The sequence below is a fragment of the Myodes glareolus genome, chromosome 7 (genome assembly GCF_982192425.1).
Source record: "Myodes glareolus chromosome 7, mMyoGla1.1, whole genome shotgun sequence".
NCBI classification, from domain to species: domain Eukaryota; kingdom Metazoa; phylum Chordata; class Mammalia; order Rodentia; family Cricetidae; genus Myodes; species Myodes glareolus.
This window is the reverse complement of record NC_142032.1, coordinates 52162694-52179054: the sequence shown is the minus strand read 5'-3', so window position 1 is coordinate 52179054 and position 16361 is coordinate 52162694. Positions and strand designations below refer to the sequence as shown.

General features: G+C 56.1%; 1 protein-coding gene across 8 annotated transcripts in view; it reads left to right on the top strand.

Annotated features, from left to right (window-relative positions):
* The window catches only part of Syt7 (synaptotagmin 7), a 58301-nt gene that overhangs the window by 26318 nt on the left and 15622 nt on the right, over positions 1 to 16361 (top strand). The window contains exons 3-7 of one of the 8 annotated variants that reach the window (XM_085693607.2): positions 1051 to 1130; positions 4780 to 4911; positions 5802 to 6029; positions 9223 to 9591; positions 13238 to 13360. In XM_085693607.2, coding sequence (XP_085549733.1) covers positions 1051 to 1130; positions 4780 to 4911; positions 5802 to 6029; positions 9223 to 9591; positions 13238 to 13360 — 932 coding nt within the window. The remainder of the gene's footprint in view (positions 1 to 1050; positions 1131 to 4779; positions 4912 to 5801; positions 6030 to 9222; positions 9592 to 13237; positions 13361 to 16361) is intronic. The other 7 variants (XM_085693608.2, XM_085693609.2, XM_085693610.2 and 4 more) reach the window with 7 other exon arrangements.

The following is a 16361-nucleotide window of genomic DNA, read 5'->3' as shown; positions in this document are numbered from 1 at the left end:
GAAGGATGGAATAATTGACTGTTATGGCTATGGTGTTGGTGCACATGAGGGGCTATCAAAGCATGCACGTGCGTGCTTGCATATGTGTGTGTCTGTGTGTCTGCGTTTTTCTGTCACCATTCAGCAAGGTCAGGACCAGTTAGTAGTACCCAGGGGTAAAGGGGTTGACAGGGCAGACCTGGCTCCTTTCAGCCTGCATTCTCGAGTTGCCTGCACCAACCTGGTGCCTGGCCCAGGCTTGAGGTCCATGGGGTGTTCGTGAGGATGCTTGGTGGCAGCCAGGAATGTTAATGGGGCTGGGCTCTGCATGAGCTAAATTTAGAAACCCAAACCGAGAAGGTGAATGGTGCTCACCTTCCCAGCAGCAGGCCTAGCCATTGCTATTCTTTCTTGCACTGGTGGAACCAGAGTGCCTATCCCTGCCCTGCTTCTTTTCTGCTCACATTGGGCTAAGCAACTCTGGGGGCTGTCCAGGGGCCAGGCATCCTTGGAGCCCCCAGGGTTAGGATGTACTCTCTCTTCCCAAAATGAAGTCTTAACAGAGGTCATGTCTCTGCCTCCTAGCCCTAGGGCATGAGGACCCCAGCAAGACCTCAGGCAGTGACTGACAACCCTGGCAGACTCAGGCATGTGGCCTGTACCCTCCCCCACCACTCACGTCATCGGCCACTGCCAACCTTGCCCTGCAGGATGCCACCCCCACCATCTGGGGGTGGTGACGTGGACACTGTGACGTGGCCAGGCGCCTGAGAGCCGTCTGTCCACGGCAGAGGGAACTGTGTTTCTGGGAGCTGGGCCAGAGGCCCAGGAGACAGGCAGACAGGATGGCCTGATACCTGAGGGTCAGGCATAAAGGATAGCTTGTGGGCAGAGGCAGGTCCTAGAGCCCACAGGGTACCCAGCCATGGGACAGCAATCGCTCACACTGGCTCTGGAGTTTGTTAATAATCTAAATTTTAGTCTGTCTTATTTCCTCTGAAGCCCCTGTTCTGGGGTGAGGGGAATGTCCAGATCTTCCCCCAAGAAGTAACCCTGATACTGTCTTCGCAGGGCAAACGCTACAAGAACTCCTTGGAGACGGTGGGCACGCCAGACTCGGGGCGTGGGCGCAGTGAGAAGAAAGCCATCAAGTAGGTGCCAGGCTGTCAGTTTTTTTGGGGGGTACACAGATAGCCCCAATGGGAGAAACCCCTTCTCCCAGTCCTAAGACCTGGCCACAGACATATTTAATATCTCCCTCACCCCCTGAGGCCATGACCATGCCCACTTCTTAGTCTCAGAACCCTGGATAACTCCAGGGCCCCCTTTTTCTGCTTATGCCCAGACCCTGAGATTTTGGAGATTGCAGCCTCCTTAAGACTGACTCTCACCCATAGCCCTATATGTGCCATGCTGATTCTTCCATCCAGTTCTTAATGTCACACACACTGTCCCCACCCTCCAGGCAGGCCCCTGGGCCCTTCAGTCTCCTCCCCAAGGCCCTATTATGGGCTTGGAACTCCCTCCTCATACACTGGGTTTCCACTCCCAGGACAATCTAGAAAGCATGACAGACAAACCATGAGGATCCCAGCTGGCCTCAGTGCTGAGCCCTCCTAATGCATCTTGTCCCCTTCAGGTCCTACTGATGGTACCCTGCCTAGGGTTCCCCACTGAGATCTAAGAGACTAGTTCATAGATCAAGAACACCTTGGCCAGCTCTCTGCTGAGAGTCTCTGGGAGGCAGTACAGACCTCCTTGCCTACCTAGGGCTCAGGCTCTGAGAATGGAGCTTTTTCCACTTTGCTCTCCATGGCGACCAGGCCTTCATAGGGAGTTCTGTTCAGCCCATCTGGATGGGATCAAGCCTGCTGGCCAAGGGGCTTTGCCTGGAAGCTGAGCCCCAGCCCTACCCATACCTCTCCCCTGTCAATTCAAGGCCCCCTACTTTCACTGCCCCTTCCCCTGCACCCCTGCACACCCTAGCCCTCCTGCATCTCTCATTCTTCTCCTTGCTCCCCTATTCATTCATGAGGGCTCCCTCCCTGCCCCTCCTCTTTTTTTTATATATATCTTTCTCTGACCCTGTTTGGGGCTTTCATAGAAGTTATGGGGGGGTTGTCTAAGGTGGGGGATGAATAGAAGGGTGGGCCAACTAGGGCTTGGGTGGGTGGAAAGCTCAGAAGGAAACCAAGGGGAGTCTTTGAAGTTGAGTTTGGTTGCACACTCTTGTCTTCAAAGAGAGGAGCTGGTGGGACTCAGGGGCTGTTGCAGAACACAGGCTCTGAGCTTTCTGAAAGTGGGGGTCGAGGAGGATCACGTGAAGGGAAACAGAGGCCCACCTCCAGTCTGGGCTATTTGAAGCCCCAAGTAAAGACAGGTGATCATAACCTTCCTAGACACGGGTGCTGATGACAGGGCAGACATTCTAGAAAGGATCCTCCTCTAGCCAACAAGGGGAAAGGAGGGCATCAGAGCAGGAAGTAGGCTACAGGCAAAGCAGGAAGTAGGCTACAGGCAAAGTCCAGAGGGCTCTCTAAGGCTTAGTGAGGGCAGAGTGCCCCCTCTGACACCCTGTAGGCCCACCGTCCATAGCCTGAGCCTGCTTCCATCTGGTGTACTGCCAGTCCCCCTGCCCCTGTATTCCTGTTTTCCCCATCCTGGGCAGTTCACTGCACGACTCCCCACTGGCTTAGGCCCACCTCCAAAGGTTGTCAGGGGTTTGGGGACACTGCACTCTTCAGCAGTGCTGTTCCCAAACTGCTCCTTGGAGCACCCGTGCCTCAGAAACGATGAACACATCCGGGATTTCACAGCCAACCAAGTTTGGGAAACACTGCATGCTCCATCTCCCTTTTGGCGGTACTGGTGACCATTGACACACTTAAGACTGATAAGTTCTGTAGTAAAGGAACCAGTTTCCCTAGCCTTCTTTTATGAGAGATCTTCTTTTTACAGTACCATGGTAGAAATCCAAGTGGCCCCAGAACTCAGCGTCGGGGAACAGCCTGGCAATGATGTTGGGTGAATCTTCTCCCTCTAGGACCTAAATTGGATGGAGACTTGGAGGGGCATGAGGAGGGAGATGGCCAACCTGCTGTACTCCTTTAACACCTGACGTGGGAAGGCTCCATCCAAGCAAGGATGCTAGGAAGTGGAGCCAAATGAGTATCTCTAACCGGCATGAGATCATTCATAGAGAGTTTTCTACTGGAGACTATACTGCCTCCCTCCCCTACCCACTGCCCCCCCCATCTCAGCTGGCTCAAGGCTTGGACTTGAACTTTGTGCATGGACTCCCCTATGAGACATTTCCAAAGTATATTTTGACAGTCAATAACTATCGTCAGGTACAGCCAAGGCCACCGTTTCCTCCGGGCTCATGGTGGTAGGCCAGCTTCTTATCTCTTTTTCTTAACTGTTTCCGAGTCTCAGATGGAGCACCAAGGTCAAGTTCTAACTCTCAGGGACCTCCCTGAGAGCTCCCCTGAGTACAGTTGATTCTTAGGGGAGAATGCCCCTGTGATGCTGAACCCTATCCATGTTTCATCTCGCCCAAGCATGGACACGGGCCAGACTTTTCCTTAGACTCTTAATGTAGTAACAGTCCTGTCACTCATGCATGGCTCCCTTCTCGAACAGTCCAGTGGCCTGGGAGCTACCGCTCTCTCAGTGCCCGTCCCTGTCACTTTGGGAGCCCAGGAGACGAACAAGCTGTCTGTACTTTTTGAAACCTCCAGGCCATGACCTGCAGGAATCAGGATTCTGCCACCTACCCCCTACCCTATATCCCTACACAGAAATTCCTACAACATTTATGTTCTCAGCTGAGGACAAATCACCAGGAGGAGGGGTGGTGCACTAGAGTGAGGGGCCCTTCTAAACCTAGCAGGTCCACCTTAGAAACAGGAGCACAAGAAACCTTCCCAGCCGGCCAGGCCAAGTTTATACTGTGGGCCCAAGGCTGGGGAGATCCCATTGGCCTCACTGACAGAAGAGCAAACTCCCTCCACAAAGGCCACAGAACAAAGGATCTTGGTGATCCTTGATGATACCCTCTCTGGGGTCAGAGACCAGGCTACCTCCCTTGTCTCCCTTATCGGGAAGGTTCACCCAACCAGTCCAATCACCCCGTTCGTCTCAAGTGGAGCCTTCTGCTCACCCAGTTTCATGGAAACCTCGTATTCCAGCCTCACCAGAGAGAGGGCAGGGGACATGTTAGGCCACTGGAGAGAAGATGGAAGAGGGAGAAAAAGCCAGTCCTCTTCTTCGGTGGGAAACTGAGGACAGGGAGAGAAAGGGCCAGCTACCAGTAATGGGATTTGCCCTACCTTCCAACACCTTCTAACATTAAACTAGTACCTTCCCCTTCTCCCAGAGTACCCCTTGCCCCATCCGGGCCTTGTCTCCACCCCACCCCCATCCCAACCCCCATCCTCTCTCATGGTCTTTCTCTCTCCCACCAGCTTCCTAGGCACGAGGCTCTCCCGTCTGCCTGCCTGCAGCTTGTCTCCTTCCTGTGTGGCTTCCCCTGGCCAGACTTCCAGTGCACGTGTGTTTGTATGAATGTGTGCGCCTCCATGGATGTGTGAGTGCAAGGATGCCTGGCCCAGGCTGTGATGCCCATCCGCCGCCCTCCTGCTTTTCTTCCTCTGCAGGAGCAGACCCTCGAGGCCCTACCCTCTGTGTGCCCCCAGGGGCCCCCCAGTCCCTTCTGGTCCCTTCTGCCCCTGCAGGACTTGCTGTTCTGGTCTCTTCTTGTATCTCCCTGTTTTCTCCCCTCTCTCTCTGCCCCTCCAGCGACCTAGACAGAGACTTTTGGAATAACAATGAAAGCACAGTGCAGCAGAAATGGAGTTCCTATCCTCCCAAGGAGTTTATTCTAAACATTTCACCCTACGCCCCTTATGGCGACCCTCGACTGTCCCTCAAGTGAGTGACTTTACCTGGTTTGATCATATGTACTGAGTATCCGCGCACGCCCCACCCTTCCTTCTCCTGCCCCCCTCACTTCCTCTCTGGCTCCTCTCCCTTCACTTACCCCTCCATTCACCCCATGGGCAGGCTGGCCATGGAGACGAGCAACCCCTCCTGCCCCCCACGCCTGCCTGTCCCTCTGCTGTCACCTCCCCCAGGGCCACCCATGCAGGAGAGCCCCCTCCGCAGCCACACCTGGTCCCCAGCCACGCCCCCTGGCTCCCCACCCTCTGTGCAGTCAGGATGGGGTTGCCCGTTTTGGTCCCTCCCTCTCGGTTGTGGCTCGCTTTTTCCTCCCGCTGTGTGCTGCGGCCGTGGCTGCTGGTGGTCGGTGGTCGGTGGTCGGTGGTTCGTGGCGGTGGTGGCGGTGATGGTGGTGGTGGTGGTGATGAACTCTGACTAACACGGCTTTCTCTCTCTCCCTGCCTGGGGGCCTCCTGGCCTGGACAGCCCGCTCTTCCTCCGTCGTTAACCCTTCGTTGTCCTGTGGGATAGAGTTGGAGGTGGCTGCCCTCCCCCAACCCCCACCGCTCCTGCCCTAGGCGGTGGGGAGGGGCCCCCTCCATTGTCGTGGTGCGTTGTTCTCTGACCCCAGCCCGCCCGGTCCCCCTCTCTCCTCTGCAGGCTCCACTGTTAACCCATTTGCAGTGCTGATGTCTCTCTTTCTCTCTGTCTGTCTCTTGTCCGTCTGTTTCTCTCCTCCTCTCTCACTGTCTCTTTCTTCCTTTTATCTGTCGATGTTTTTCCTCTTCTTCCCCCTCCCACCCCCATGTGTGGCCTGCCCTCTCTCCCCCACCGCCACCCCCGGTGCTCCTCTGGCCTGGCTGCCTCCTACACGCCTCCAGTGGCACCCTCCTGTCAGGCGCCAAAGTGGCCACTGCGGCGGCGGGGCTGGCGGTGGAGCGGGAAGGCCGGCTGGGGGAGAAGCCGGCGCCGGTGCCACCACCCGGAGAGGACGCCTTGAGAAGCGGCGGGGCTGCCCCCAGCGAGCCGGGCAGCAGTGGCAAGGCGGGGAGAGGCCGCTGGCGGATGGTGCAGAGCCACCTGGCCGCAGGGAAGCTCAACTTGTCCAAGTGAGTGATGGCACCCCATGGCTGCCAGAGCCATGAGCTCAGGCCTGCCCCCACCAGGGTGGACAGCGGGACCCCTGGCATGCCCGCTGCTGCCCCCAGAGGTGCCGTCCTCGGCCCCCTGGTTCATTCCATCCCTTCACGAGATGCTTTCATCGTCCTCGCCATCAGGCACAACCAACTCAGCCATATGCTCTCGCATTCAGGCCTCTGGCAGCCTCCCATTAATGTCTTCCTTTGCCAGTGACCAGGTCATTCCATTCTCTGTCCCCAGAGCAGCTTCACTCCGGTCCTTGGGCCATCCCATCCTCTTTGACTGGCCACCCCATCTCAGCCATCAGGTCATCCCTCTGTGGGCAGGAGGCCCTTGGTTGTCCCACTGTGGGACCATCCCATTCCGGGGAGCAGGCCATCTCTGCCTGTGTTTACACCGCTCATCAGCCAGTGGGCCTTTCCTCTTTCGGCCAGCTGATGGCTCTAGACCCAGCCTTGAGCCGTTGCATTTTGAACGATCTCATCTGCTTGTCCCAGCCTTGCTTGTACCATGATGCCATCTGCCACAGGGTTTCATCTATGAGCAGCCACAAGGCTGCAGATTCATCTCATTGCAGCCATCCACACTGGCTGACCCTGCCTTGGTCAGTGAGCTGTCCCACTATTAGGAGTTCTTGAGGGTTAAGATTGTTGAGCCCCAGCAAGCAGCTCCTTTCAAATGTCAAAGGGGGGTCAGAAGAGCCTGTCTCTTTTTTAATGGCTTCCTGCTTGCCAAGCAGTGGTGGGCAGCTGACACAAGCCTGATCTGTCTTCCCACCAAGGCCGCTTGATTTTCCTCTTGGCTTTCAGAACTTCCAGGGTCCCACGGTAGAACCCTTCCAATTCCCAGTTCCTCTGAACCATGAGCACCACACAAATTCGAATGTGGGCTCCACTTTGAGCTGTTGACCCTGTCTCATTCCCAGCCAGGGAAAGAGCCTCCCGTGAGAAGGCCAACAGCCTTGATGCCTTCTTAGTGTTGGTCTATCCAGCTCAATTCAAGGCCTTCCTGGCTCTCTCTTCAGAAGTCTCCCCCCACCCCCCCCGCACACATCAAAACACAGAGGATACCAGGCTGAGGCCTCATTTGCTCATTGCCTTGAGTGGACACAAGTCCATTCCCTCCTGATACATGGTCTCAGGAATGTCCCTAGAGATGGATGCCTCACACCCCACTAGAGAGCTACATCCTCCCCCCCGCCCCAGGCTGCCCACGCCAGGCTCAGGGTTGACTGGGCTTCCTTGGCATTCGCTCACTGGCTTCAGGCCTGGAGGATCCAGCTTTAGTTTCCTGTGACTGAAAGGTTGTAAATTGGACTAATTTTGGATGTGATAGGAAACTGAAATGAGGTCGGCAAGGAGACAGAGAAGATGGTGTGCACCCCTCCCCCAGCTGGCCTGTCCCCATTGAGCTGTGGGCCTACCAAGGCTGGACAGACCTAGGCCTGCCCTGGGGAGAGCCCTGATTCCACGCCCAAGTCAGGCCAGGCTGCTGCCTGCCTAGAACCCCAGCTACAGCCATGTTTTGCTTTCTTTTCTCATTCTGTCCTCTCTCTCTCTCTCTCTCTCTCTCTCTCTCTCTCTCTCTCTCTTTCTCTTTCTCTCTTCCTCTTTTTCTCCCTCCCCCTCTCTCTCTTTATTTGCCCAGCCCACAGGGGCCACCTAACTATTGTCTTTTGGTTCCCAGAGTAAGTTCAGGGGGTGAGCATGGCTGAGGTTTGGCTGCTGTGGTGAACGTGGCTCCCAAGGGCCCTGGGCCCTTCTTCGACTACTACCATAGATGTATCTGGCTATCCCATGGCCCTAGAGCAGGAGTGGACCAGCTCTCTCAGTAAAGGGCCGAGTGACATCTAGGAAATATTTAGACTTTGCAAGCCAAGGCCACGTCTTTCACACTGCTTAGCCTTGCCATTGTAGCAGAAAGGCAGCCACAAGTGGAATGGAAGCAAAAGCCAGTGTCTGAGCTCCAGTAGAACTTTGTTTATAAAAGCAGGCAGTGGACCAGATTCAGCTTATAGATCAGAGTTCACCTCCCCCAGTTCCAGACAGCTGAACTGGGAAAGGAAGAGGAGGCTGGAACCTCAGACCCAAGGAGAAGAGACTTTCTCAGGACAGTGCCTAGTTTGACTCCCCGGTACTTGAGAGCTTGCCTCCAGTCCTGTCATGAGACTTGCTAAATCTCTGGCCAAAGCAAAAACAGGCAGAAACACAAAACCTTAAGGCAAAACACAAGCTACTACCCCCCAGCCCTGGCATGGTAGCAGTTAGTGTTACAGCCCTGACCACAGCTCTGAAGAAGACCATTGACGGACACTTTTGTACGCTTGTCTACATCAGAGAAACTAAGGCCCAAAGAGGTATAAAACCTCATTCAGAGTTGCCCAGTTAGTAAGTGGCAGAGGTGAGCTTTAAACCCAGGCTTCTCTGGCTCTACACTACCTCTCACAGCCAGGCTCTGTTTTCCTGTCTGTTCTTGCCCTGCTTCGCCCAGCCTGTTTAGAGATGCTGGTGGGCCACTGCACAGACATCCTCTTATTTGTAAAAAGCAAGATCGCTCACTGTCGGTCAGAATTAGGGTGAGGCTGGACCAGTTGCTCTGCTCCGGCCACAGAGCAACTGTGAGTCTGCCTGCTTCTCCTCTAACAAAGCATGAGGGATGGCTGCCCTGCCTCCTCAGCCGTTACTAGGCCAACTCTGTGCTGGCCTGGATTTCTTTCTGTCTCCAAAGGACAGTAGTACCTAGAACACACAGGCAGCTGTTCCTAGCGTCCCCCTAGTGAGATGGCAGAGGGGTGGCGGCAGATCCCTGCCCCTCCCATTCCAACATGACAGACAGTCATAGGGCCCTGGGGACCTGCCTTCACCACGCAGCTGCCACAGCTCCTGTGGCCCACTCAGACCGGCAGAGAGGTTGGCCCAGACAGGTACTGGGGAACCAGGAGCTATGTCCAAAGGTGGGTGGGCGGGGCCAGCCTGGGGACCTCAGGGTGGGTGAGGTGGTGGCAGCGACTGCAGCAGTGAGAACTCCGATGGAGGCCTGGCGAGGTCCTGCCGAGCGTGCCCTGCACTGGGGCCTCCCAGCCCTGGCCCTCGGCTTCTTTCTCTTCCACTGTGATCCCTTCACCTGCTTCTCCTTTCTCTCCTCTCCTCCACCCGCCCCAAGTTTCGAGGACTCCACCCTGTCCACGGCCACTACCCTTGAGTCTATCCCCAGCTCCGCGGGAGAGCCGAAATGCCAGCGACCCCGCACACTGATGCGGCAGCAGAGCCTGCAGCAGCCGCTGAGCCAGAACCAGCGGGGCCGGCAGCCCAGCCAGCCTACTACCAGCCAGAGCCTGGGCCAGTTGCAGGCCCATGCGGCCTCGGCACCGGGCTCCAACCCCCGGGCCTATGGCCGGGGTCAGGCTCGGCAGGGCACCTCGGCCGGCTCCAAGTACCGGGCAGCTGGGGGCCGCAGCCGTTCCAACCCAGGCAGCTGGGACCACGTGGTGGGGCAGATTCGAAACCGAGGCTTGGACATGAAATCCTTCCTGTAAGTCCTCCCCTTGAGCGGGCCAGCTCCCCACCTCCCCAACCCGGCCTTTTCCCCTCCAAATCTCCTCGCGAGTCCCTGGAGCAGGACACTCTTGTTCCTCCATGTGGGAACACATATTCCCACAGTGTGTCTGACAGGTTTAGGGGTCCCTCTCCCCTGACTTTTGTGGCTGATATCTGAAGCGCCACCATGAAAGGATTTGTATCCTTTCATGTAGGGTCCCCAGAACTCTGAGGACCCTAGAACTCTCCAACTGCTACTGAGGCTTGAGAGGAGAAGCCCCCCTCTAAAGTTTAGTGAGAACACATAATTAAGCGCTCTGGAGGTCCCTGAGACCTGCCCCTCCCACCCCAACAGTCCCCAGCTGCTCTTGTCACCGCGCCAGCCATGCCTCACTCTGCCCTTTCCTCCTCCCCTCCCCAAGCCATCCCTGTCACCGAATCTCCAAAGTCCTGCAGTCCTCCCTGCAATGCCCCTCCTGTCTGTAACTAGACTCTGTTGACCTTTCTGCCCCATGCATCCTCCCCACCCCACCCCCGCCCCATCACCTCCCTGTCCATCCATCCCTGATCGCAGCCCTATCATAATGACCCCTCCCCCCCCCCAGGACAAATCTGAGCCACGCCCCAAAGATGCCAAGTATGGTATTTCAGGGACCCAGCTTGGAAAAGAAACACCCTGCTAGCCAGAGCTGACCTTAGCTGCTTCCCTGACACTTGCTTGCCCCACCACCCACCCTCGCAGGGGTAGTCACTGTCCAAACTGAGAGGTGTGGGCCTATGAGCCTTGTTCCAGCCATGAGGAGATCGTTCCTGTCACCCAGGTCTTCCCTAGAAGGCCTCTTAGGTATAGAGCTGCACCGTTAAGTCTGGGAGGAAGAAGAGAAAGCCAAGGCCAAGTTCACCAGAAAGATACAGGGCTTCCAGAAGGCAAGCAAGTTTCTCAAAACATGTTCCATCCCCTTCTGAGAGCCCAGCCAGAGCTTCCAGTTCAGACAAGACCCACCCTTGGAAAGGCCCTCCAAAAGAACTAGGTGCCCACACCTACTTGCAAGAGGCCTGTACCATGGCCCCACCTGCCATTCTTCCCAAGGCTGCACCTGGGCAACCTGTCCAGCTGCCCTCAGGGAAGGCAATCAAGTGCTGCACCAGAGAAGATGTCCACAGCAAGGCCTCCTGTCTTGGCAGTGCATTGTTCTGGGATGGGTACCGTGGCCACGGTGTAGGAGATCAAGAGATCTGGTTCTGCTACGGCTTGAACAGAACTGAGGGTCAGCTGGTCCCCACCAGACCTTAGCAGGGAGTATGCCCACCCTCTTCCTGTTCTTCTTGCAATCGCTAAGCTTGGCCAGCGGCAGGAGAAACCCAGATACCAGCTCTCAGCCCACCAGCTTCCGAATCAACCAGAATTCTGATGGGCATGACTTAAATGCCAGCATCACATGCCCACGTTCCTGCCCTCACAGCAGCTCTCATACTCTCTTACCTGCTGGCCACCTCTAAGCTCGGCACATCTTCTACTTACCCCTCACCATAAGGGGTTGCATACATACTTTGTCTGTCAAAGCTGGATACTTTCAACTTTGCAGGACACGTTCAGTCTCTACCACATAAGGCTTTCTCCCCCCCCCCCCCCCGCCCTTAATGTTTTAGAACCTGCTCCCACCTTGTGGACTATACATAACCCTTGACAGGCTGAGGTGTGCCGACCCCTGCCTTGCAGTTTAGCTGCTGTATTGCTGAGATTCTTCACCCCAAACATAGAGGCCCCATCGTCCACCCAGGCCCTGCAGGAACTTGCCCTCCTTCACATGCAGGGTGCATCTTTTCCACTTGATACATTCAGCCCCTTCCAACCAGACCAGTGTGTCTCCCCCAAGTCCAGCTCCGCTCCTCGTCCTTGCCCTCGTGGCCTACGAAGCTGCAGAGAATGACAATCTGGGTATTTATGCAGAGGAACAGCTCCGTTTTATAGAAGACCAAAAGCAGTATCTGAAAAATGCATTAACTGGGGAAAAAAAACCACGTGTTTTCATTGGGTTCGCCTTCCCCCAGCTCAACTAGCTCCTGAACAGCCAAATGGAATTTTACCAACTCTGACAATAGCGATAGTCAGGAACAAAAGAAACCAGGATCTAGCCTGAGGGAAGGGGAGAGTTGAGCCCCCAAAGTTAGAGGCCAGCACAAGTGTCAGCTTGGTGTGACTGTGACCAAGATAAAGACTCAGAAGAAGAGCACCTGCAGGCTTAGCTTCCTCCCCTCACTCAGACCCTGGGGGCGGCTCTCATTTTCCACAACTCTTGTGCCCTCATACCCCAGACTACCCCAGACGCTATGTCTGGCCTGAGTTCCCATTTCGACAGTCTCCCTGGGGATTAATCACAGAAGCTCTTGTTTTCCATCAGTGCCTGAAGTGATAGATTCCTGACCTAAGATCCACCCACTTCTGGAACATTCTGTCAGTCTCCCTGTCTTTCCCTTGGCCGTTCTTGAGGCATGCTTTCATGCCTGCCCCGTCAGAGAATCCTTCAACTCTTCGTTCCGATGGGCTCTACGGAGGTTCTCTCAAGCTCTACGGAGCCCCTGCCAACTCAGACTTCAATGGCTTTCAGGGAGAACAGCCACCAGAATTTGCATTTCCTTCCAGGAAGTGCCTGTGACACCAGCAAAGCTCCACACAGTGGTTCCCTGGGGAGGTCTCCACACTCGAGTTGTGTGACCTCAGACACCGAGCTGCTGCCCACACATCCTCTCCGAGTCCCTCTCATCCTGTTGATACCTGCCCAGCACTCTGCTTTGGCTACCTTCCCTCAGAGTGGTGTCTCGACTGCAGTCACAGGCTCCCTGCGGCCCTGCCAAAGCATGCCCAGACACTGGCACGTTTCTGGACTTTCTCTTCACCTTTTTCCCCTGATGCCCTCAGAACTGCTTCTCCTTGGAAAGGCCTTCATTGAACAGGTTCTGGAGACCTCCGGTCATTCTCTGACTCTCTGGGGATGTGGATAAGAGAGAAGTCCCACTATGCCTAAGATCCCAGAATGGACAGAATTGGAATTCTCCTAATGATGGGCTGTATATCTGGAAGGCTGGAAGAAGCTGCTTAGCTGGCTTCAAGGACATCTTGGTGACCATGACCCTGAGATCTTTGAAGGGCATCCCTGAGCACAGTGTACAATGCCCATTGGATGTCAGATTTTTCTCTAGTGCTTCCCCTGTGGCCCGAACCTCCAGGGCACGTGCCCTGTACAAGATATTGAGAGAGCCTCTCCCCTTCTCCCAGGGAACAGACAATCAGAGTGACTTCAGCTGGGGATACCATGTCCCAGGGTCTCTGCCCCACTCTCCAGTCTGTATGTTCCCCGGGGACTATCCCAGATACCTAAGTCCTCTCCTCTAGCCCATTTCCCACGTTACCAGTTACCGGAGAGCTCTTGGCCCAAGGCCAGCTGGACCCTCCCCTCTCCTCCCCCACAGTTCTCCAACCATTTACAGTTCTGAAGATTGGTTTCTTTTCTCCAGGGCCAGTTTCTTACGCTTTTTCTCCTCTCTCTCTTTGTTTCTGTCTCTCTCCTCCCCTCACCCTTGCCCCTGACAATGGGGCCGCCTCCTTTCACCCCGGCTGCTGGGCTGCCCATCCTGGGCAGGGAAGGCCGGATGGTGGTGCTATCCCTGGTATTAGGGCTTTCGGAACAGGATGACTTTGCCAATATCCCTGACCTGCAAAACCCAGGAACCCAGCAGAACCAGAACGCTCAGGGGGACAAGAGGTACGAGCACGGGCGAGGTCTGCGGAGGCGGCAGCAGCGGCAGAGAAGGAGGCACGGAGAGGCCACCTGCCTCACCTGGCCCCGACTGCTGGACGAGGTGGTGGTGTCTTCAGCAGATGGGAGGAGAAGTCCTCCTGCTGGTGTTCTGTCCCCTGACCACTTCAGTGGTGTCCCTTGGGTCGATGAAGGGACCATCCTGGGACCATTCTGGATCAAGCCTGCTCCCCAGCATGCTTATCCTGGCCTGGAGCAAGCCCAGCCTCCTGGGCCCCATCTCCCTGCTTGCCTCCCTATGCCGCCCCTCCATCTTTCATCTCTACCCCCCTCCCCAATCCAGAAATCCCTGTTTCTCTGGCGGTTGGTGAGTGAGGGGGGATGCTGGGGAATGGCATAAGCCTGTTCTTCCTCATCCTCTCTACCTCAACCTCCCTCTGGCCTGCAGGGCCTGTTGTGCTACTCAGCCATGGAAGAGGAGCCCCTGGTGGGGAGGGTCTGGGGTGAGGAACAATGGAAGAGGCCTGGTGACCAGAAGGAACCAGAAGGGTGACCCCCTGAGCACAGCCTCCGGGAATGAAAAGTGGGACCAGCTATTTACAGCAAGGTCTGGTTCTGCCAGGCTCCTTGTGAAGACCAATAGTCAGGTGGCTGCAGTACAGGCTATACCTCCTAGCCTTCCCCACCTGGAGTTCAGGAAAGCATCTCCTGCTGTCCTCTGTGTGGAGGAGTGGTGGGGGGGGGGCACTGCCTCTTAGGTAAAGGGAGGGTTGCAGGTCGCAGGGTTTCTTAGCACTCCTAAAGGTGGAGTCCTTACCTACTTGTTCCCTTGATGTGGCCTTAGGCTGAATTCACATCTGCTTGTGCCCAGCTCTACTTCCCATGAGACCAACGGTCTATGGTAGGGAACGTGGACCAGCATTAGTTCAGCCAGAGCCTCACTCCGCGACCTCAAATAAGTCAGAGACCCTGCCTAGGCTTCAGCCTCTGCCTCTGTCAAATGAAGGATTGAGCAGGGTGACCTCTGAGGGACACGTGAAGCTTCTAATGAGAAAATGGACTCAAGGACTGGGGCACTTGTCAGACCCTGTGAGCTGGACAGAGATCAGATTTAGACTGGCAACCCTGATGCTCATTAGAGGCTGTTGGGGACAGGAAGGGACTGCCCCAGGCTGCTGCCAGGGGCGTGTAACGTAGGAAGGGGATACAGGCTGTATGTGACAGCTGACTGGCTGTCTCACAGTGGCTTCTGGAGACCAGCCCTCTCTTCCCTTCCCACCCAGAATCTGTGTTGCATGTCTAGTTGGTCAGATGTCCCTAGAGAGTAGGAGGGGAGAGTGAGACCTGTCCTTTCACTTGGTGGCACAGCTGGTGTCAGTCCCTGAGCCCATGCATGTGAAACACGAATTGGGGGAGTAGCAGAGCCGGCTACCCCCTACCCACCTGGGTCTGACAGAAGCCACAGGGTCTCAAAGATGGGCACCAAGCAGGCCAGAGGGCCCCGAGGAGAGAGGTGGGGTCAGGAACAAGAGGATGCGGTCGGGGCGGGGGTGGGGGAGACTGGAGCCCTCTGAAAGCCTGCTAAGAACCCAAGCCCTTTGCCAGGGAGGGCTCGCAGTGGGGGGGGGGGAGTGTGAAGTGTGAGGGAGCAGATGCAGGCTGGAAACGAGATTTCACATCACCCATGTGTTAATTAACCGGCTCCATTTTCACCCAACAGCCTATTTATACCTCCTCGCCACTCAGGTCTCCATATTTTAGTTACCCATCCCTTCTGATCATGACATCAGCTTGTCCTCTGCCTGCATAGGAAAGGTGGGTGTGGAGGTGGAGGCCTGCCTTGGGCCCTCCCCACCACCTGGCCTCACTTTCCGAGTGGACACATGCCATCCCCACCTGTTCACGCCCTCCCATATTCGGAACTCATTTCTCACAGCTCTTGGGGTGTCTCCAAGTGGTGGGCAGCTTTGAGGGGCTGCAGATGCAAGTGATTCCTCCCTATCAGGTGCCCCTCCCCCATAGCTTGGCACAGGTGTGTCCGTCAGACTGCAGCACCTTAGGGACCCACTTATTTGACCTTGGGACCTTACAGCCACGGGCCAGCCCATCTGTCCCATCCTCTAAAGCATGCCCTCTCCACCCCAGCTAACCCCTTGACCAGGCGTCATGGCTGCTGTTGGAGGGAGTCTCAGTCGCCTTGGTCTGTTAAACAACAGGGTCCTGTGAGACAGAGCTCTGTGGGGAGAAGCCACTCCAGGGCCCAGGCAAAAAATGTGGGTGTCCAACAGGCTGCAGGGGTTGCAAGGAACAGTCTGCCTCCAACCCACCCAACAATTCTTGGTGCTCTAGAAGGCTCCCTTCCAGGATCCCCAAGCCCTGGGCCTCAGCATATCCCTCAAGGTACTCTTGAGTAAAGGAGTGGGGTGGGGCTGGAGACCCTTGCTGTGTCTGTCCCACTCATGCTCCCACGCCACCCACTGCGTGCTCAGCCATCCTTCCAGCATTTCACCTTTGCTCCTTGGGATCCAAATGGTTTCCACCGTGGCCCCACCCCCACCCCGAGTGGGGGGCAGAGTGGACCAGGCCACCACCATTGCTCGCCTTCTCCGAAGCCACCATGTTTCTTCCGCCTCTGTGTGTCCCCCGCCTCCTCTCTGCCTCTTCTGTCGGCCGCCACGCTCTCCTAGTTCCCTTGTCCACCCAGCAGCCTCTCCACACGTCTGACTAACCTTTCTTAGCCTCTCCTCTCCTTCTCTGTCTTTCTCTCTATCTCCTTCCTCCATCTGCTCCTCACAGGGGTGTCCCCGGGCCAGTGACCAGCCCCTCGGCCTCTCCCTATGCCTCTCCCTATGCCTATCTCTCTGTCCTGTGACCTCCGACAGCTTCAGGGGTGCTGACCATCTTTTCCCAGGCTGCTTTGCAGCTATGCTGACGCTGTGGTGTGGCCAAAATAACTCCGACTTTCTCATACCTTCAGCAGTCAATCTCACGCTCTCTCCTCTCCCGC